At 46.5% G+C, this 22,849-nt stretch overlaps 1 protein-coding gene across 3 annotated transcripts in view; it reads left to right on the top strand.

Moving 5' to 3' along the window:
* The window catches only part of LOC100079646 (pleckstrin homology domain interacting protein), a 102,233-nt gene that overhangs the window by 24,788 nt on the left and 54,596 nt on the right, over window positions 1-22,849 (top strand). For all 3 annotated transcript variants that reach the window (XM_029046921.1, XM_029046920.1, XM_029046919.1), the window contains exons 7-13: window positions 3,074-3,234; window positions 6,525-6,746; window positions 8,685-8,785; window positions 16,822-16,892; window positions 18,132-18,232; window positions 18,326-18,366; window positions 19,652-19,750. In XM_029046921.1, the coding sequence (XP_028902754.1) occupies window positions 3,074-3,234; window positions 6,525-6,746; window positions 8,685-8,785; window positions 16,822-16,892; window positions 18,132-18,232; window positions 18,326-18,366; window positions 19,652-19,750 (796 nt within the window). The remainder of the gene's footprint in view (window positions 1-3,073; window positions 3,235-6,524; window positions 6,747-8,684; window positions 8,786-16,821; window positions 16,893-18,131; window positions 18,233-18,325; window positions 18,367-19,651; window positions 19,751-22,849) is intronic.

The raw sequence follows: 22,849 nt of genomic DNA, 5'->3' as shown, positions 1-22,849 counted from the left end.
GCTTAGAACAGTGCTTGGCACACAGTAAGCACTTAACAAGTACCATAATTATCTGCCCTTTTCTCTCCATCCCAATGACCACTTTTCAGTTCCAGTAGGTACGCCTATTTTTTTTTTTTCTCGACTGCTTTTTTTCTTTCACTGCTCTCCCAGCCTCCAGCCTCACCGGTCTCTCCGGTCTGTACTTCACTCTGCTCCGCGATTATCTTTCCGAAATATCTCCTATGCACAGGTCCCGAAGTTTTTCAAGAGTTTGGGACCTGTGCGTAGGAGATATTTCGGAAAGATAATATCCTGAAAAACTTCCGACGGTTCCTCCTTCCCCTTAGCGTCACGGAGAGACTCCTAAGCTCAGTGGAAAGAGCCCGGGCTTTGGAGTCAGAGGTCATGGGTTCGAATCCCGGCTCTGCCACTTGTCAGCTGTGTGACTGTGAGCAAGTCACTTCACTTCTCTGGGCCTCAGTTCCCTCATCTGTAAAATGGGGATTAAGACCGTGAGCCCCACGTGGGACAACCTGATTCCCCTGTGTCCACCCCAGCGCTTAGAACAGTGCTCTGCACATAGTAAGCGCTTAACAAGTACCAACATTATTATTATTATTATTATTATTGTTACTCCCTCAGCGTGCTTCCTTCTCAACTGTCTGCTCGCTTCGATTTTAGCTCAGGTGCCACTTTTCGGCCCGCCCAAGATTCTCCTCCAGGGGCTTGGTTCTTGGTGGGGTTTCTAGAAATGCTGTCGATTGAGTGATTGTGAATCGACGGACCGCTTTGAGCCTGTGCAGCAACAAGTCTGTTGGGCCGCTGTGTTTTCGGGGAGAGGAGCGAAGAGGAGGGAGAACTCGGAAGAGGAAAAGACTCCCTAAGGGGTCGGGGTCTCACAAGAAGGTAGAGGGAATTTATTGCTCCTAAACAAGAACCAGATGCGGGGGTGAAACAAAGACACCTTTCTAGAGATTTACATCTCGAGCACTTCCTGCCTACCCAGGTAAAGCTAGCCATGTGCCTTCTCTGTTTTTGCTTATGGTTTGCCTCATCCCCCCTGTGACTTTTTGTCCGGGGTTGGGGAGAAAACCTCTTAAGGTCTGTTTGCCCTACTTGGTTAAATCGGTAGCTCTCAAGTGTTTTCTCAGAGGAATTTTAAACTAGGGGTAGGCGGTTTGTAACTTGAATGTTGGTTTTCCCCATTTTTGCTCTTTTCCATTTTCTGTAATTAAACATGTGTATGTGTAAGGGGGGAAAGGGAAGGGGTGAGGTGTGTAATGATCCTGACTTGTTAATTAGAACCCCATTAGAGAGCTATTTTGAGTATTCCTCAGATTTCTTTTAGCACCTCAGTTATTTTTTAATGGCCTTTGTTAAGTGCTTACAGTGTGTCAGTCTTTGTACTAAGCGCTGGGGTAGATACAAGACAAGGTGGACACAATCCCTGTCCCGCGTGGGGCTCGCAGTTTTAATCCTCAGTTTACAAGATGAGGTACCCGAGGCCAGAGAAATGAAGTGACTTGCCCAGGGTCACCCAGTTGACAACAAGCGGATTAGAACCCAGATCTCTCCGACTCTAAGGCCCGTGCTCTGTTGGCTCCGTTCTTATGATTAAGACCTAGAAACGTGCAGGAGAGCCGGTGGATCAGTCTGGGTGAGAGCCTTCGCCGGGGCAGGACCGAGACCATCCTGCCACCAATTCCTGAGGCGGCAGCAAGTTGGCTGCCAACTTGGAAATTTGATCATAATGGAATATGTCCAATCGGGAGTGCTTGGACCACGTGTTAAAAGTGAGCCTAATAGGCTAATTAAGTATTTATCTTGCCTCCAGACCGAGAGAAAGTCAGTTTCAGTCGGAAATATAAATGAGTGACCGTGCTCCAGAAAGAAAAAATAGTGGATATTTATATGCACACCCTCTGTCCTTCATGATTGGAGGTAGCTGTATTGACAGTGAGTCGATATCTGTGTGTGGACATGGTCGAAAAGACGGCCTAATCGGCGGTTCTACACTGCGCAAGTACAAGGATTGTCTTCTGTCCCGAACAGTTATATCTGCTGTCGGCATTGGTTGGCAGAGTTTTTAATTCTCCGTCTCAGGGTCATCTTCTCAAAGTCACCCCAATTTCATCTGTTGCATGCCAGCTGTGTCTTTCGCTTGCCATTGTCTCTCGGTATTTCATAGTTTGTGCTGATTCATTTGAGATTATCCTTCCAGGAACCTTGGTCTGTCTATCAGTGGCATTTACTGAGTGCTTACTATTTGCAGAGCACCGTCATTTTCTTCTGTCCCTCTCTACCTGATTTCTCTTCTTCGTACACGCCCCCTGTGTCCCACAGAGAAGCAACGTGGCTTAGTGAATAGAGCACGGGCCTGGGAGTCAGGAGGACCTGGGTTCAGATTCCGGCTCTGACACGTGTCTGCTGTATCATCTTGGGCAAGTCACTTGACTTCTCTGTGTCCGTTCCCTCTTCTATAAAATGGGGATGAAGACAGCGAGCCCTTATTTAGGACAGGGACTGTGTCCAACCCAATTAGCTTGTCTCTACCCCTACTCTTAGGACAGTGCCTGGCACATAAGTAATAAATGCTTAACAAATGCCGCTATTATTATTATTATTATTGCCCTAATAGACCTTTATTTGTTCCCACAAAGAAATGGAGGCTTCAGAGCTAGTTCCTTGAAGTGAATCACCCAAATGGGGCTAGACAGAGTTTCACTGGATCGACTGATCACATAGCGAGGGGATTCGTTGATCTTTGGATGGGTTTCCCATGTAGGGATGTATTTTTCTCTTTAATCTCACTGGAAAGTTTGCGATGAGAATTCTGCAAATATGTAGTATCTTAGAACCGGCGTTTGCCAGATTCCGAAAATCAGATGACTCTTTTAACTACCTTGATAATTGGATGATCCGACAGAGGGAACCAGTCCATGATGTGGTTAAAAATAGAACCCGAATTGCCTTTGCCGTAGTAACTAATTCATTCTGAGTCGGTTTTTTGCCTCCAGTGAACACAGTCAGACTCTAGTTGTAAATCGAAGGACTGACAGAGCCCCCTCCCCACCCCTTCCTCTCTTTGTAGCGGATACTCTGTTCTCAAGGAGACTGAATGGAAAGTACCGTCTGGAGCGACTTGTCCCAACGGCAGTCTATCAGCATATGAAAATGCACAAGAGGATCCTTGGGCATTTATCTTCGGTCTACTGTGTAACTTTTGATCGCACCGGCAGGCGAATCTTTACCGTAAGTACCTTTGAATTCATTTATTCAGAGAGCGGAGTACTCCCGCGTTATGTTTAGTTGTAACCTAGCTCGGGTGATAGAGAAACCAGAGTTATTTTTTTTAATCACAGTTAACGCTGAAGAAGTGGAGATTGGGAAAAGCAGTTCAGAGTTGGGCAAGGACACTGAGCTGAACCAAGATAGAACCCAAAATAATCTTTGAAAGGGCTATCGTTCGAACAGCAGCAGCGTCAACCGCGTTGTATTTAAGGGCTGAGAGCCATACTAAACAAGGATAGTATGTGATCCTTTTTTTAAAAATGTGGTTTAAGTGCTTACTATGTGCCAGGCCCTGTGATCCTGGTCTCCGATTGCAGACTGATACGCCTGGCATCTTGTCTGAGATTTTAAAGCAGTTTTCATTTCAGACCTGCAGATTTTGCTTTCAGTAGACGTAGCAATATTTCGGGAGCAGTCGATGGTCCTAGAGCGCTTACCGTGTAAAATCTCATAGTCTTACCCCCACATTTTACAGATGTTCTTTCTACTGACCCCAACCACGTGGAGGTAATTTGGCTATCTTCCCTCCCCACCCCCTCCAGCCAACCCTGCATTAGATTGTTTCTTGAAGGCAGGGACTGTCTTTGGTCCTCTCTCCAATGCTCAGTTCCTGCGTTTTGCACACGCTAGTTTCTCAATTATTGGTATTTATCGAGCCCTTACTTGGAGAGTACTATGTAGCAGAGCTGGTAGACAGGTTCCCTGCTCACAAGGAACTGGTTATAAAACTTTTTCAGGCAATGACAATGAGTTCCATCTAGATCTAAAGACTTGCTACTTTCTTCCTGCATTTCATTATTGTAACACCGTTTCTAGTCAGTCATTAATATTTATTGAGCTCCTTGTGCATCACCGAGCTTCGGGAAAAGCACAGTAGTAAACGGTAACGTCCTCACCCACAAGGAGCTTTACGGATTATAAGGGGAGACCGACATTAAAAGGAATCGTAGCTAAATATGTACAGAAATGCTGTAGGCCCGAGAGTGGGGTGAATATCAGAAACGTAAGGGGAGTTGATACAAGGGTTTAGCTAAGCAGAGTGGGGAAATAAGGTTTTAGTGGGGAAGACCTCTTGGAGGAGATGGGATTTCAGTAGGGCTTTGACGATGGGGGAGAGAGGTGGTCTGTTGGATAACGTTCAATCAGTGGTGTCTATTGAGTGCTTAATGCGGGCGGAGCACTCTGCCGAGTGCTTGGGAGAATACGATGCAAGGTGATTACTCCGACAGCGGCTTCCAGACACCACCGGACTTGTCCTTGAAGAGTTAGAGGGTTTGCCTTCCCCTAAAGGGCAGCCGAACTAGAACGAGGTCAAGCTCTGCCTCTCCCGTGATCCCACGGGACAGGACGTGGGTTCTTGTTTCCGCCCCGACGCACTGCTGTGCGGAACCTACGAGGCCCAGGAGGTCCGATTTGCTAAGCAGTGTGTCGAGCCCAGATCTGCCGAGGGTATCGCGTAAGGTCCGTGGAAGTTGGAGAGCCGTCTTAATGTTGCTGCCTGCACTATCCATAATTGATTTAACCGGCAAGATAGTAACAGTTGGTCGCTCTGTGACATTCCAAACTAGTTATCCAGAAAAGGAACGATCAGCAATGATGCTCTCAATCAAATAACGTAATAAAAAAAAAAGTAGGCTCTTTCTACTGCGCACTTGAGGGAGGTGTTAGTAATAATAATAACATTCATCAAAGACATCCTGTGGGCAGAGCGTTTGTATTTAAACCCTGGGAGAGAATACCCAAGTTGGAATTAGAAACTGTCGGGGGGAGGGGGAAGAGGCTCACAATGCTGGTAAAATCTTTCTGAAACGGTTTCAAAATTAAGAATGAAATAATCAGGAAACTCACGAAATCCAGCTGTGTTTATAATCCATTATTGAAGCAACAAGTATTTGTATGGGGGATTTAACTGGGCTCTCCCTTTTTGAGAGTCAGTCAATCAGTCGGTGGCATTTGAGGGTGTATTGTGCACAGAGCACAGAGCGCTTGGGAGAGTCCAGTATAACAGAGTTGGTATATACGCTTCCTGCCCACAAGGAGCTGAAAGTCTGGAGGAGGAGACCGGCATGAATGTAAATAAAATACAGTTTATATGTACATATCTTTAAATTATGTATCGTAAATTATTCACATTTGTGTCCGTCTCCCCCCTAGCCTGTCAGCTCATTAAGGGCAGGGAATATGTCCGCTAGTTCTGTTGTATTGTACCCTCCCAGCCGCTTAGTACAGAGCTCTGCACGTAGAAAGCACTCGGTAAATGCCTTCGATCAATACTGTGGGGCGGACAACTCAGGGCTGCTCCTCAACTCCCCTGCATCAACCTCCAGGGTCTCTCCCTCTCTCCTCCAAGAGCCATCTCTAATCATTTCCTGGATCTTTACCGATGGGGCCTGGCAGAGCTCTGATGGATCTCGGGAACAGGGCAGTAAATAGTTCACAGGGGCGCGGAAGAGATAGGGGGACTCTCCAGATGGGGAGAGAGGCTTACATGAGAAGGGATTACCTCACTCGAGAGATCTTAATCTCACCACCGGTGAAGAGTAGTTGTCTTGGCTGCCACGTCGATCCAGGCCGGAGTTGTCATTTTCGCAGAAACCGAAGAGGGGAAAAGGGAGGGGACACGAAGATGAGAAGAGAGTCCCGAGTAGAAGCGGAACCTAGATGATTTATTGGGAAGAGCACGGGCCTGGGAATCGGAGGACCTGGGTGCTAATCCCGGCTCCACCACTTGTCTGCTCGGTGACCTTGGGCAGGTCACTTCACTTCTCCAGGCCTCATCTGTAAAATTGGGTTTGATTGTGAGCCCCATGTGGGACAGACTCTGTGTCCAACCTGATTTGCGTGTATCCACCCCAGCGCTTAGAACAGTGCTCGGCACAGAGTAGGTGCTTAACAAATACCACTATTATTATTATTATGAGCCAGGGCAGTACAAGCTGCAAGAATATTGAGGAAGAGGGAGGTACTGGTAGAATATAAATCTTTCCCTCAGTCTCCAAAATACAGCTTACTTTTTTGTGGTCTTTAAGTAAGATAAACTTGTATCGTCTGGTACGGTGACCTCTACATTGGGCTGGTTGGCCTTATGTGGAGGTATCACATTCTTCCTCCCACTCCCCGCTTCAAGGCCTTCTTACAAAGAGAAGCAGCTCTTGAGAGGTTGTTCCTTAAGCATAGTGGCTAATTACCTTTGATTAACCCAAACTGTAATATTCATCTGGCGAACACTCAACACGGTTTCCTGTTTTTAGGGTTCTGACGATTGCCTGGTGAAAATCTGGGCCACGGACGACGGTAGGTTACTGGCTACCTTAAGAGGACATGCGGCGGAAATCTCCGACATGGCTGTGAACTATGAGAACACCATGATCGCCGCCGGGAGTTGTGATAAAATGATCCGCGTTTGGTGTCTGCGAACGTGTGCGCCGCTAGCTGTTCTTCAAGGGCACAGTGCGTCCATAACGTCGCTTCAGGTAACTGTTTTAAGCCCGCCATGGGATGGGCCCTTAGCATCTCTCTGCCGGGCCATTTCCCTCTCTTTACCTTTTTAATGGCTGACACGGATACCCATTGGGAAATGAAGGCTACAGTCTTTCACAGTTTATCTATCCCCAGTGCTCCGTTCTTCCTTTTGGAGAGAGTCTCTCTCCAAGTTTTTTTTCACTTTTCTTGAGCTGATTTATTTTCTCGTGTGTGGGAGGGGTTGGTCGTCATCTGGCTTTTTCCTCCAATTTTTTTCTTTTCATATTCCCCAAACTCCCCCATCACCCCTCCGATACTTCTTTTGCTCCTCGTCAGCTAAGAATCTCTAAGCAGTAGCTGCGTATCCTCCGTCTTTTACTTTAGTTTTATTTTTTCCCCTCCCTGTCTGTTTCTCCCTTTCTCCTCATCTTTCTGGACCTTCTACTTCCCTTCTTCCTTCTCCTTCTCGCCTACGCTACCTTTCCGTGTCTTCTCCGGGGCTTTTCTCAGTGAGATTTTAATACCCCTGGAGTCCCTCCCCACCTCCATTTTTATGTGGGCATTTTGTTCCGTTGGCTTCTCGTTCTCTCATCCCTGCCTCCGTATTCAGTCATGGAGGGGTGGGATGCTTCTCACTTCTCCAGAGCTAGCTCTCACTCCCTCTTTCTCCCCCAAGGCCTCTGCTCTCGAAAGATAGTTCTCCCTCCCCCAGGCTCCCATGTACAACTCTCCCAGGAAATCCCTCCCTCCCCTCCCCTGGGCTCCTCTCCCTGACCCTGCCCTAGTAATAATAATGATAATTACGATGTTTGTGAAGCGCTTACCATGTGTCAGCCTCTGTAAACTAAAAGCTAGGGTGGAGACAAGTAAATCAGGTTGGGCACAGTCCCTGCCCCACATGGGGCTCACAGTCTCCGTCCCCATTTTACAGGTGAGGGAAATGAGGCCCAGAGAAGTCCAACCCACTTCATGCTCCTCTTTGTCTGTGGTTCACAGCCCTCGGCTCCTTTTCCCAGAGGACTCTTCTAATCCATTCCCTTCCTTTCTTTGGGTTCCTCTCTTCCTTCTTCTGCCCCCTCCCCGCAGCCTCCCTCCACACTCCTGGGCGGGATCCCGCTGGTCCCAGAGGCAGACGGAGCTTTGTAGCAGGGGTCTTAGAAGGGTGATGGGAGAGTTGACCCCCCCCCCCCCCCCCCCAGTTTGTCCGTCGAGCCTTCTCACACGTGTCAGTAGAGGTCTAGGACTCTCCGCGGGACCTCTTGGGGCCGAAGAGCCGGTCCTGGGCATCGGCCTTGGCTGCCCAGGATCTGGAATGCCTGCTGGCTCTGCTGTGACACGGGCGTTTCGGGGGGCTTTGCCACCCCTTATCCCCCTTTTCCGCCACAGCTGCGTTTTGAGCAGCTGTTCTGTAGCACAGCTCGGAAAGGGGTGCCCACCCTCCTTTATTCGGTAAAAGCTGAGAACATATTTCTTCCTTCTGTCTCTTTCCAGCATTGGGGATCATCTCGTTCCAGGCTTTATGCTTCTTCCTCTCCACTCTTGTTTTCTTTAGTTTACTCTTCCCACCTCTCTTATCCTTTTTGGTTTGCATGTGTCCCCTAGCCTCTGGACTGTTTACTTTTTCCTTTTCCCTTTTCCTCCTCCTTCTCCTCTTCCTCCTCCTCCTTCTCTTCCTTCTCCTCCTCCGTCTCCTCCTCCTTTCTTTTTATTTGCCTAACTTGCCCGCGGGGGAAAGATGCAGTTTTTTCCCCTCATTTGTTCACACCTTGGTAAACACAGTTGGTTGTATGTTAGATTTCACACGAAGAGTGTACTAAATGAGGTTACGCAGTTTTATTTTCTGGATGGCACTAATATGTCGGCGAATGTATAGGGCCATTTGGTTTGTAATATTTGTTAACATTTGAGTATTTTAGCAAAGACTTTTTTTTCCCTTTCTTGTGTTGCAGTTTTCTCCACTGTGCAGCGGCTCCAAGAGATATCTATCTTCTACTGGGGCAGATGGCACCATATGTTTTTGGCTGTGGGATGCTGGAACCCTTAAAATAAAGTCAGTTGTTGTTTTATTTTATGTAGAATAAAAATGGGTTTATTTTGTACAGTTGGGATTTCCACGGACTGTATGGCTCATAAACTTTTCTAATTATGGTCAGGTTTTTTTGGGGGGGGGCATTTGGTTACATTTCCCGAACCCACAACAGTATTTGACTAGATTTGACAGAAGACTGCACGTGGCAAATGACAGAGTAGGAAAAAAATGGTTTCTTCTGCAATCTGAGGGAGATGGTCTGGAGGTACAGATTTTGGCATCGTGGGCGTACCTGAAGGGTGAACGCCATTCTCTTCAACCAGTTTGTGTCTTTCTTATTTTCATAATAGTCGTAATTTGAGTGCCCTACCCTTCCCATTATATATCCTCCCCAAAGGGAGGATGGATATATGCACTCTATTGCCTTAACTGCCATATCTTTGTGGACGGCCCTCAAGTTTATTTTGCTTATCCTGACCTCTCCCCTGGCCCCACTGTCTGCTGGCTCACATTTCTTCTTTCCCATGGCTCAGTATGCCTAAAACTGAACTCCTCATCTTCCCTCCCAAATCCTCTCCTTCCCTGCCTCACAGTGGACACCACCACCGCCATCTTTCATATCCCTGGCAATAGTCTTGACTGCTTTCTCTCGTTGGCTCTCTCGCTCCGTCTCTCTCTTTTTCTCGTGCTCTGTCTTGCACTCTCACTCTCTCCCCTTCCCTCCCGGATTCAGTCTGTCGCTGAATTGATGTCGGTTTTCCTCCATAACATTTCCTCCCCCGACCTACTACAGCTTCTCGGGAAGACTCATCTGAGAACTTTTGCAAATGCCTTAGTGAAGTAGCTGAAGCTGCCCGAAGAGGCTAATTTTTCTAAAGGTTGGAAATCGGCTCCTTAGCACCAAAGCACCGTCTGAATTCCAACCAGCTAGGTTGCACACGCATAACAAGGAATAATCTGGAGAATATTCTTGGGAGGGAGTAAACGATTTCAACTCTATATAGCTCTGTTAGTCGGTTTTCGTGTTGTCTGATTTTAGGCTTCGCCGCCGAGGAACATGTTATTTTTCTTAAAGCTCTCTTGCTCATTTTAACCGAAAACTGTTTTGTAACATGCATCACATGTTTCATGCCTCAATCTCAAGCACATCCTCTGAGTATGAATCACCAGATTTCATAGCGATGCCGTTGTCTGTCAAATGGTGCTAAATTGAATAAGTGAATGAAGAGGGCTTTAGATGCAAGTTAGAAAGTTGCAGTAACTCATCAAGGATGCATTTGGAAGGGAACTATTTTTAGAAGGCAACTTATGACTGATTGAATAATAAAGCAGTCCTTTGAGGAAGTCGCTTTGGTTGAAGTGTTCTTAGTTATTCTTGTAATGGTATTTATCATCTACTTGCCAAGAGCTCCTTAATATCCCATTTGGGGTTTACAGTCTAAGAGGGAGAATGAGGAAATCACGGCACGGGAAGAATAAATGACATGCGCTTGGGCCAGTAGAGTATACTAGGGTTGGCAGATGTGTTCCCTGGCCACGAGGAGCTAGAACCTACGTCTTCTGACTCTTTTCCATGTTCTTTCCACTATGAGTTCTGTTATATTGTACTCTTCCAAGTGCTCAGTACAATGCTCTGCACCTAAGTGCTCAATAAATACCAGCGATCGATAATAATGTATTAATAATGTTGGTATTTGTTAAGCGCTTACTATGTGCAGAGCACTGTTCTAAGCGCTGGGGTAAACACAGGGGAATCAGGTCGTCCCACGTGGGGCTCACAGTCTTCATCCCTATTTTACAGATGAGGGAACTGAGGCACAGAGAAGTTAAGTGACTTGCCCACAGTCACACAGCTGACAGGTGGCAGAGCTGGGATTCGAACTCATGAGCCCTGACTCCAAAGCCCATGCTCTTTCCACTGCGCCACGATCGACTGATGGATCAAACAAGCAAAAGTATTGATTATTGGCATTTTCAGTGTGCACAGCACTCTGCTAAGTGCTCGGGAGAGTACAACAGAACAGAGTTCCAGAGGAGGAAATCAGGTCCTGCTACCTCCCACTGGAAGAGATTACTTGCCTTTGAAAAAGCTAACTTTATTTGCGGGATGTCCTTTGCTTTTTGTTTTAAAAAAAATTTCCTTGTGCTTTTTCTAAGAAAAACTGCTCTTTAAGTCCCCTTTGGAAATATCAAGCGAGAGCCACACAGCATATCAATTGCCCGGCGCTTCGTCACGGATCCGGCCTCGGCCTGCTTTGCCGTGTGACGCTCTAAACGCGAAACCCTTGCTTCCCACAGATCCCCCTGTTTTAAAGAAATAATTCATTCAGGATGAATCGATTTTGCGAAGTTGGTTAGCCACAGTCCCTCCTCTCCCCTCTCCACCCCGGCTCCGGCAGCGGTGTCACCGGGGTACTGTCGTTTGGATGAGCCGGGGGGATTGGACCAGATAGTTTGACTGCTCTCTTCTTGGAAAGCAGAGAGAGGAGAGACAGATTCTGTGTTTTTCTGGGCAGCCACTGTTAGCAGATTGTCGAGAACCGGTGCTCCGTTTGATTCGTTCATTCAGCTGTATTCATTGAGTGCTTATTGTGTGCAGAGAACTGTGCTGAGCGCTTGGAAAGTACAATTGGGTAACAGATAGAGACAATCCCTACCCAACAGCGGGCTCTCAGTCTAGAAGGGGGCACACAAGTTCGATGACCTCAGATGGTCTGGTATGTCAGATAATAGTTACGGAAGTCATTAGGTACTTCTGGTAGTTATGGAAGTCATTAAGTACTTTGGGTTAAGAACTGTTATAAGATGATCAGAGAGTCCCAGTCCCTCATGAGCCTCAGAGTCTAAAGCGGAGGAGGAATAGGCATTGAATCCCCGTTTTGCAGACGAGGAGACTGAGGCACAGAGAAGTGCCTCGCCCGGGGTCACCCAGCAGGCAAGCGGCAGCACCGGGACTAGAACTTGGGTCTCCTGAGTCCCAGGCTCATGCTCTCAACTAGACCACGTTATGTGTAGACGGCCTTTCATTCGTTCATTTATTCAATAGGATTTATTGAGCGCTTACTATGTGCAGGGCACTGTACTAAGCGCTTGGCCTTTCCTGAATGTCACCTGCCTGCAGCAAGGAGGTGTAACTGGGGTGGCTCACTGCCCCATCTCCGTTGTCGTGGTGGCTGGGCATGGACCCTGCCGCCTCTAGGTTCTGAGACATCAACCCGTCGATGGATCAGTGGTACTTATTGAGTGCTTACTATGTGCAGAGCACTGTTCTAAGCACTTGGGAGAGTACAGTAGAAGCAGCGTGGCTCAGTGGAAAGAGCCCGGGCTTTGGAACTAGAGGTCATGGGTTCGAATCCCGGCTCGGCCACTTGTCAGCTGTGTGACTGTGGGCAAGTCCCTTCACTTCTCGGTGCCTCAGTGACCTCATCTGTAAAATGGGGATGAAGACTGTGAGCCCCACGTGGGACAACCTGATTCCCCTGTGTCTACCCCAGCGCTTAGAACAGTGCTCTGCACATAGTAAGCTATTATTACAGTACAACAGTTAGCTGAAGCAGCTAACTACTCGGAGAAGCAGTATGGTGTAGCGGATAGAGCACGGGCCTGGGAGTCAGAAGGTCATGGCTTGAATTCAGGGAAGCAGCGTGGCTCAGTGGAAAGAGCACGGGCTTTGGAGTCAGAGGTCATGGGTTCGAATCCCGGCTCGGCCACTTGTCAGCTGTGTGACTTTGGGCAAGTCACTTCACTTCTCGGTGCCTCAGTTCCCTCATCTGTAAAATGGGGATGAAGACTGTGAGCCCCATGTGGGGCAACCTGATTCCCCTGTGTCTACCCCAGCGCTTAGAACAGTGCTCGGCACAGAGTAAGCGCTTAACAAATATCAACATTATTATTATTATTATTATTATTATTATTATTATTTCCGCCTCCACCGCTTCGCCGCTGTGTGACCGTGGGCGAGTCATTTTACTTCTCTGGGCCTCAGTTACCTCGTCTGTAAAATGGGAATTGAGACCGTGAGCCCCACGTGGGATGGACCGTGGCCAACCCGGTTTGCTTCTATCCACCCCAATGCTTAGTACAGTGCCTGGCACGTAGTAGGCGCTCACCGAATATTCCACCACAATTATTATTACGTCCCCTGCTCGTAACGAGCTTACAGTGTAGATGAGGAGACAAACATTAATAGGAATAATTTCTAATAAATCATTTAAAGAGCGACGTAAGTGACGCGGGGTGGAGTTGAGTATCAAATGTCCAAAGGTCGGTCCCAGAGCGAACTGCATGGATGACACACAAAGGAGAGCGAGCTGAGGAGAAGAGAGCTTAGTCGGGAAAGGCCTCTTGGAGAAGACTTGACCTTAGATGCAGAGATAAATGTAGTAAGTGAAACAGCTGTTCCGCTTAAACATTTCCTTGAATGAACGCCGTTAAGGCTTCCGAGCGGATACGCTTCCATCTCCCGTGGCCTCATAAGATCTGCACCTTTGTCCGAAGGATCTTAGGGAGTCGGTCGATTGTCGCGCTCTTACTGTGCGCGGAGCCCTGTACTAAGCGCTTGGGAGAATAGAAGAATAAACAGGGACATGCCCACGACGAGCTTCCGGGCCGGCTTACGTCTGGCTCTCCCCGTCTCCAACCAGGAGTTCAGAACGTTATTCTCCCGGCCTCGGTGGGGGCTTTGAAGTGAAGGAGAAGATTCGATCCAAGATGGTCCTCTAAAGGCACAGTGGACAGCCATTTGAATTGTAGGGTGGAAACCGATATGATGATGTTGACGGTATTAAGCGCTTACTCTGTGCCAGGCACTATACTCAATGCTGGGGTGGGTACAAGCAGGTCGAGTTGGACACGGTCCCTGCCCCCATTTGGGGCTCGCATTCTCAATCCCCATTTTACAGATGAGGTAACAGGCCCAGAGAAGTGAAGTGACTTACCCAAGATCACACAGCAGACAAGTGGCGGAGCCGGGATTAGACAGCACACTGAGAGATGGTGGGGTAAGCCGGGGAGAACCAGTGCAGTGTCTCTGCCGTTTTCTGAATCGAACGTACATTCAGTGAGCCTCTAGGATTTTATAACCCTTATATTTTTACTCCTGGAAGCTTCAAAATTTAATTAACTCATTTAACACTGGGAAATCAGCTTCTTTGTCCTGCTCTCTGGGTTGTCGGCGGTGTTGGTCGTCTAAGCGGGCGGGTGAAGCTTACTGAGTTCGTGTTTATAAGGTGCATTTGAGCGCCTTAGGTGACAAGCTCTCGGGGTGTCTGCTCTTAATTACTGTCTCCCAGAAATATTGACATCTCATTTTCAGTTCATTTTCTTCTGGCTAGCAGTTGAGGAGAAATGTGCACTTAAGCTCATTCGGACCAGAAAGAGGAAAAAGCCATTATCGTGAAGAAATTTTAGCGTTGTGGTTCTGCTGACCTTTTATTTTCCCACTTTACTACCTAATTTGAGCCTTTACAATGAGTCGAAATGATCGGAATGCCCATTTTGCATGTGGCATCGCATTTGACGCTTGAGAGTATACAGAAAAATAAATGGGTCACAGTCCATGCCCTCGTGGGAAATTGTGACTTCCCTTCAAGTGGATAAAAGTGAATAGTGATAGTAGTGATAAAAATTGATAATAGTGAATAAAAGTGGAGGAAGACAGATTTCGAAGCACTAACAATTTTAAACAGGTTCAAATTCAGACATTTAGGGTCAGAAAGGGAGTTCTCTGAGGTAAAGTCCTTTAGGGCAAAACTGCCCCGTCCCTTAATATTTATGGTACTTGTTAAGCTCATACTATGTGCCAAATAGTCATCATAAGCCCTGGGGTCCACACAAGTGTTTGGCACATAGTAAGCGCTTAACAAATACCATCGTTATTATCATTAGACATTCCCTCTAAACCAGTGATTACTCAGCTTTGAAAAAGGCTGTGGGCATGAAATCTTGTCAGAGGATTTGGAAAATTTAGGTATATTTTGTCCACTGATTTCCCTTATCCACATGCTTGTTGATTACTTCAAAGAATTGCAGCAGAATAGCAAGGTGGGAATTCCCCTTATAGATACCATATCATCCTGTCCCTACAAGTTATAGGGCCTGAGGGTTCGCATCCTAAACTCGAGTAGAGAATCTACCAATCCGCTAAAGAGAAAGTGAGGGCGCCCATGAAATCTTCTGGAATCTTCTTATAAAATAGGGCTTATATTGGAAATATTCATATTAATGTGTGTCTCCTCCTCCAGACAGTTCACTTCTTGTGGACAGGGAATGTGTCTGCCAACTCTGTCATATTGTACTTTTCCCAAGTCCGCTCAGTACACTGCTCTGCACGCAGTAATAGCTTAACAAATACGTTTGAAGTACGCTTGCTCTTCTTTTGAGAGGCTCTTAGAAGCGACAGGCGATGCGCTTTTGGCAGGAGTTGTGCAAGGTTTTCTGCTAAATCCCTTCGGAAATCTCGGGTGGGTGCCTCGGGTCACGTATTTGCGTCGGCCAGTGCGTCGTTGATTTAATAGTCTGTGACCCCAGCATAGCAGTAAATTTGAAGCGAGAGCACACGGAGCGATTGCGTCCGATCTTCCGTTCAGCTGACTCGGTTTCACCGCAGAGCCTAAGCGCACCTCCTCTGGGTGGGAGTTGAGTAGAAAATGCATGGCTACTAGTTTTATGGTGAACTGAAGTGGGGAAATATTCAAATCAGAAGGGCAGAAGATAAAACATTTTAAAGACCCAATGACACAATTTCAGATCACACGCTAGTGGCCACCGTTTAGGAGTCGGCAGCATCGTGTCGGCCAGGGCAGTTAGAAATGGGATTTTTTTTTAGGATTGACCATTGGGTGACTTGTAAGCTCGTTGTGGGCAGGGAATGTGTCTCTTTATTGTTGTAGTGGACTCTCAAGCGCTTAGTACAGTGCTCTGTACACAGTAAGTGCTCAGTAAATACGATTGAATGAACGAATGAAGTGATCTAAATAGTGACAGGTAAAAAGAAAATGGGGCCGGGACCCCTAGAATAGCAAGTGAGAAGCAGCGTGGCTCAGTGGAAAGAGCACGGGCTTTGGAGTCAGGGCTCATGAGTTCGAATCCCAGCTCTGCCACTTGTCGGCTGTGTGACTGTGGGCAAGTCACTTAACTTCTCTGTGCCTCAGTTCCCTCATCTGTAAAATGGGGATGAAGACTGTGAGCCCCACGTGGGACAACCTGATTCCCCTGTGTCTACCCCAGCGCTTAGAACAGTGCTCGGCACATAGTAAGCGCTTAACAAATACCAACATTATTATTAAGTGAGTCTGCCAGAGATAGGATGGCGAGGACCACGCGTCGATCTTTTCTACCAATTTACTAAGCTTATGAGATTTTCCTACTAGTTCTCCCATTAGCACAGCTTATCACACTCTCTTGAAAGAGCTTTGTGCAAACTTGGAAGATTTACTCTCCCGCTTCCGGTTCACTTACAGGCTAAAACCAGGAGACCCAGTATTGATCTCTGGAAAACCTCACTGTTTGTACTTCGCCACCTTGAAAAATCATGTCTGATCCGATCTGCCAGCTCTCTTTTACTCCCTCAGGCGCTTAGTACAGTAGTCTGCACATGGTAGGCACTCAGTAAGTCACCATCAGGACTTATTTTGGACCCTTTCAAGGACAGATGAACGTGTAGGGGTCTAAAGATAACTGGGGATAAAAACTAGTATGTGTGTATAAATATATTCGTTTTATCGCCAGTTTAAAAAAGTGATTTAGAATCATCATCGCAGAGTAACTCTGTGTTTCAGGTGCCAGTGACCTTGGGGTTGTTCTTGGTGTGCGAGCTTCTGCTAAGATATACTGTGTAATCAGAAATTCCAACAAACAGCTGTATGTAGAATTTCTACAAGATCCTATCATGAAGCATAATGACTCTAAATTGTTTATTGATGAGTGGCCATCTGTTACTTCATATTTAATTTTGCCGGTCTGCTTATATTTGAGGTACACACACGTTTTTGGTGGTGCCAAGCCCTAAATATTTTTAATTGTGGATTTTTTTGGGTTTTTTTTTTGTCGTTCCATAGTCCAAGACCGACGAAATTTACAGAACGTCCTCGACCTGGAGTTCAAATGATCTGTTCATCGTTTAGTGCCGGTAGGATGTCTTTCCCTCAATATTTATTCTAAGTCTTATTTAGAATTTTGTTTTGTAATCCATTTTTAATTGGGTAGAATAAAATAAAGTGGAGAGTGTATTTCTATGGAATTGGCACGCAAATGTTAACGTGTTTTTTCTGCATAAGCAAATGAGGGGGGACATGATGACCATGGTTGTTTCACTGGAAAGTCAGCTTAGTTGAATTGATTTTTGGAGTCTTCTCAGAAAGACCAGGATTCTTTGGGGGGAAAAACCCAAGAAATTGGAAGCTCACCGTTTTTATTAAAGGGGAAAATGAGCATCTTGAGAAGAAATCTCCCCCTCTAGACTGTATGCTCATTGTGGGCAGGAAATGCCTCTCTTATATTGTTTTATTGTACTCTCCCAGTACTTAGTACAGTTTTCCTGCACACACTAAGCGCACAGTAAATACGATCGACTGACAAATCAGGAAAAACACAAGAGTACACTTTCAACCCTCTGGCTTTTGAAAGTAATATATAGTCAAGTGTCAAGCACGTTTTTGGTGGAAGTCCGTTTATGTGGCCCTGCAACAAATAATGTACAACCAGGTTTTTCCTGGCCATTTAAGGGGTATCCGGGCACGCCACTTCCGTATTTTTACCGAGAAAACTCTAAGGACACACTACCAGAACGATTGCAGGTGGAGGTGGGGCGTCCTGGGAGAGATGTGTCCATGGTCTCTCTACGGGTCGAAGACGACCCGACAGCATGGACAAGACAAGACAAAGCACGCTGCCAGATACGAGTTGTGGAACCAAGTCCGCAACCTGGCTGTAGTGATGATATATGTCTTTTTTTATTTGTGGGTGGGTCTGCAGAGGAGACAGAAGGTCTCCAGAGATGACACCAGGTCTTGAAAGAATTTGTCGCCTCTCAGGGAAACTGGTAAATCAGAGGACTTAGGTGGATAATTTAGCTTGAATCGTGTGTGCTCGGCGGTGCCAAGTCATTTAGTACGTTCATTTTAGAGCAGTTGGGCGTAACTAACAAGTAAACTTTCCAATATCTAGCAAAATAAAGTCTGTCACCTCACTCGCTTTCTCGTTCAGTTTGCTTTATGTATAAGTAAATATTCCTCACGAAAACAGTTTTACGTGTAAAAGAAGCTTCACTTTTGAATGTGGTTTATGGAGGAGGTTATTTGTCGGGAATTTTTTTTTTAGCCTATGCTCATCTAAAATGTCAGCATATTTCTGACGCTTTCTTTTTCAGGTGGAATGTTTCTGGCCACAGGAAGTACCGATCATGTCATTAGAGTGTATTTCTTTGGATCGGGTCAGCCGGAAAAAATATCAGAGTTGGAGTTCCACGCGGTTAGTGTTACTGTAAAAGAATATCATCGTTTAATTAATGTTGTTGGCGGTTTTGATTCATTTCGGCTTTTTTTTTTTTTTTAATTTACCCAGGACAAAGTCGATAGCATCCAGTTTTCCAATACTAGTAACAGGTAAGTAGATCATCTTTTATACGTTCTTCACTTTAGAACCAGGGCTTTTTTACTGATTTAATCTCAAGTCCTCTGTCTGTCGTTCTCGGCGGGGACTCCATCACTAGTCTCCTTCCTGGTCCTCTGCCTTTTAACCTCTCCGTCGTTCAGTATATAGTAAATGTAGCCGCTCATATCTTAAAGAGGAGCAGCCTGGTCTAATGGATAGAGCCCGGGCTTGGGAGTCAGAAGGACGTGGCTTCTGATCCCGGCTCTGCCCCTCATCTGCTGTGCGACCTCAGGCAAGTCACTTCACTTCTCTGTTGCCTCAGTTCCCTCGCATGTAAAATGGGGATTAAGACCGTGAACCCGACCTGGGACAGGGACCGCATCCAACCCAATTTGCTTGTTCACCCCAGCGCTTCGTACGGTACCTGGTACTAAACTCTGGGGTAGATCTCAGGTTTCTGCCACATAGTAAGCCCTTAGCAAATACCGTTATTATTATTAATACAAGGTAATCGGGTTGGACACAGTCCCCGCCTCACTTGGCTCTCAGTCTTAATCCCAATTTTACAGATGAGGAAACCAAGGCCTCGAGAAGTGAAGTGACTTGCCCACGGTCACAGAGCAGACAAGTGGCGCAGCCGGAATTAGAGCCCAGATCCTTTTGACTCTATCTGTCAAGCCACGCTGCTTCTCATGTTACGAAGCAACTCCATTACTGCTGAATAGCCACATACCTGCTATGTGGAGAGCTGAATTGGCGTATGGGGAGGATAAAACAAGCAACGAAGCAAACCTTAGACGCTATGGCCAGCTGGGAAAGGGCAACATGAGAGAGGCAGGCAATCGCAGATGGGAAGGCCGTCTCGGAACTTGTTCTGCCCTTCCGAAAGCTCCCGTTCTAGGACGTAAATGAACGCGACACAAAATTTGTACCGGGCATGTGGGTAGCCGCTGTATTCAGTCGTATTTATCGAGCGCTTACTGAGCGCAAAGCACTGTACCAAGCGCAGATGGAATCTCACAGCCAGAGACAGTCTCCTTCGAGTTTATAACGTGGAAGGGATCGTCCTCTGCTAAAAAGCTCGTCTTCAAACCTTCAGGACTACTTGCTTGTCTCTGGAGAGCCTACCCCCTCTCCGTATATAAGAACACACAGGTGCCCATGTTACTTGATAGCTGTAGTTCAGATTCATACAGGTGGCTCGTGTGCGTCAGAAAATGCCGGGTAATTAGGAAATGGAGGTGAAATTTCCATTCGGAGTTTGTGGCGAGACGTTTACCATTTCTCCTCTTCCAGGTTTGTAAGCGGAAGCCGCGATGGAACAGCCCGTATCTGGCAATTTAAGCGGAGAGAGTGGAAGAGCATCTTATTAGATATGGCTACTCGCCCGTCAGGGTAAGCGATCCCATTTCCAGTTATTCTTAATAAGGATGATGATGATATCTGTGGAATTGGTTAGAAGCTCACTCTGTGCTAAGCGCCGTGCAGAGCAAGGGGGTGGGTACAAGATCATCAGGTCTCACATGGGCCCCACGGTCTTGAGGGGACTGAGGCCCAGAGGAAGTGCAATGACTCACCCAAGGTCACGCAGCAGACAAGTTGCCGAGCCAGGATTAGAACCCAGGTCCTCTGACTCCCAGGCCCGGGATCTTTCCGCTAGGCCAAGTTGCTTCCCACATCGTTGTTTCAAGTCATTGATCGGAGGAAGGGAATTGCATTATAAGTTGGATTGGCTTTGATTTCCATATGGATGATCACTCTAGTGGAGCAACTGGGGGCGATAAAACAATCATGGAAAACACGGGCATCTGCTAAATGTGTTTTGACTTAAAATCTGTGGAAGCGAACGTGCTGCGATTGCTTTTCGTATTTTGTAAGTTTAAAGATCTGTGCTTGATATAATTACCATCGTATTATCTCCCCAAGGAAAGGGGAGAGAGAGTCCCTCTTTTTCAAGCATGGAAACCTGTTTGTAGTGGTGCAGCTGGACAGATGGAATAAATACGTTAGCATCAAAAGATGTTGGTATCGTCACTTATCTACTGTCTTCATTATTATAACACCTTCAAAATACGCTTCCCTTCTGTACCGGTATTAGCCGTCTTTTGTTTTAGATCCTCATGTGAAAGGTGAGCCTAGACTGTGAGCCCGTTGTGGGTAGGGGATTGTCTCTATCTGTTGCCGAATTGTACTTTCCAAGCGCTCAGTACAGTGCTCTGCACACAATAAGCGCTCAGGAAATACAGTTGAACGAAAGGTGCTATGCTAATTTGACACAGCAAGCGCGTCACTAAACTTGTTTCAGAGACAGTGCCGGGCAGCATAGATTGATCAGTCAGTCAGTCCATGCTATTTATTAAGTGCTTACTATGTGCAGAACATCACACTGAAGGCGTGGGAGAGTGCAGTTCAACAGCATCGGTAGGCACTTTCTCTGTCCACAAGGAGCTTCCGGTCTAGATAATTACGAAAACCGTCTAAACTCAAGCCAACTTCATTACAGACATACCTTGATGATTGAAAAAAGACCCGTCTTTGTGTCGCTTCCTAACGAGCCAAAAGTTAGACACAGAGAAAGACTAAGCTAAGCGCAGGCGGGGTTTGGGTTCTACGGACTCTATCGCAGTGTCCGCAAGTGGGAATCCAAGTTTTAGAGATGGAGTAACTGAGGCCCAGAGAAGCGACGTGACTTGCCCAAGGTCACCCGGCAGGCAAATGGCAGAGCCGGGGTTAGAATCCAGGTCCTTTTGACTTCCCCGGCTGGGGCTCTGTCCACTAGGTCCCGCTGCTTCTCTTCTGATCCTGCCTCGCGTTGACACCCATGCGCTGCCGTTAAGGGTTTGAATTTTGCCAAGGGGACTTAGGTCGGGAGCCCTGCCAGGTTAAATCTTTTAGTCTTGAAAAAGTGTCTTGAATTTTCTAGCTCCATCAGGGACTAGGAAGCGCATGCTGATTCACCTTGGGGTTTTACCGAAAGAGAAACAGCACCGTATCTTGGTTTTGCTCTCTTAAAAGTACCTCACCTGATAGTTTTGACTATTCTCTGGCATTCTCCATCCATCTCTAATTTTCTTATTTGAAATGGGGAAATGTACGCGCAGGCAACGGAAAGCTCTCTTTCCTTCTTTCTTCATCCTTCGTGGCCTTTCGAAGCCCTTCCAGGCCAATCCATCTTCTCCTTTTGAGGCTATTGAGAAAATAATTTTCCGCTACAGTATTTTTTTTTCCTTTGCAAGCATGAACAAGATGTTTGGTTTTTTTCTTCAGTAACCACAGTTACGTTTTTGTAAATGAGGGAACCTTAATTTTAAAGCACCAGGTCTCCCCACGCCTGTTAATGGGCCCGTTCCTCTTGATCTTGTTCCTGTTGTAATTTTTCAACTTGTCTGCTTCTCTCTCTCACTGGTTTCTAGCGGGAAGCAACCGTGTCCTACAAATGCCTTGAAATTGCACCCTGCACATTGAAGGTGCCTAATAAATACCGATAACTATCTTTTCTCTTCCTTAATCGCTTCCTGACTTTACGGCCTAAAAGCAGTTAAAATGGAGGCAAGTAGAATAAAATGGATTCATTTCAAAGAATGCATGATTTCTCTGGCATTAAAGGAAGCTGAGGAATTACTCTCCCCTGGAGCTATTGCTCTGTTTTCATTGTTCCCCACTCCCTTCAGTCCCCTTTCTTCATTATTCATTCAGTAACCATGTAGGATGAGCACCTACTACATGCAGAGTTACTTTGCTTGGCCTTCGGAGGAACTGTAAAAAGGAGGCAAAAGATGAAATCTGCATCCTCAAGCGCACTGTAGAATGGGGGAGAAAGGTAGAAATGGTGAATATATAGGAATTAAGAGAGTAGGTACACATAATAAGCACAAGTGAGTGAATTAAACAAGTAATACCAGAGTTATTTGCCTAATTGCCCCCTCTTTGCACGCTTCTCTCAGCTCAAACAGAGGGGCGGGACTCATGTCATATAAGAATTAGGTTCAGCAGTAAGAGGACTAGGATGGGAAACAGGAGAAGCAGAAAGGGAGGAGGAAAGGAGGGGAGAAGGAAGAAAAAATGAATAAGGCCCTGGGGTGTGAGTGTCTCGTTCCCATCTCCCTCTGCAAATAGACATTCCGGGAATCAGTTCCCCCACCGTCTCTTCCTCTTATCCTCGAAGTCATTTCAAAGGAAAAGACTTTCTATCCCTGGCAGGAGATAGTTGTTAGAAGATCTGCTTGGATCTGCTTGCGAAGCAGCGTGGCTTAGTGGAAGGAGCCCAAGCTTGGGTGACGAGAGAGTAAGGGAGCGGTTGGTGGGAGGGAGTCTGATGATGAAGAACCATAGAGATGGGGTGGGGGTTTTTGTTGTATGTGAGAAATTCTGGCGGAGGGAAAAGATGTAGCGGTTCCGACTGAAGGTTGTTTTTGTGGATTGGGCGGTAAATCTTTGGGTAGAGTAGACTGCATATATACGTTGCAGCAAGGATCATCAACCGCTGGGAATTCT

This window comes from Ornithorhynchus anatinus, chromosome 19 (assembly GCF_004115215.2).
Source record: "Ornithorhynchus anatinus isolate Pmale09 chromosome 19, mOrnAna1.pri.v4, whole genome shotgun sequence".
Lineage (NCBI taxonomy): Eukaryota > Metazoa > Chordata > Mammalia > Monotremata > Ornithorhynchidae > Ornithorhynchus > Ornithorhynchus anatinus.
Note: the sequence above shows the minus strand (reverse complement) of the source record. Positions and strands in the feature narration are given on the sequence as shown.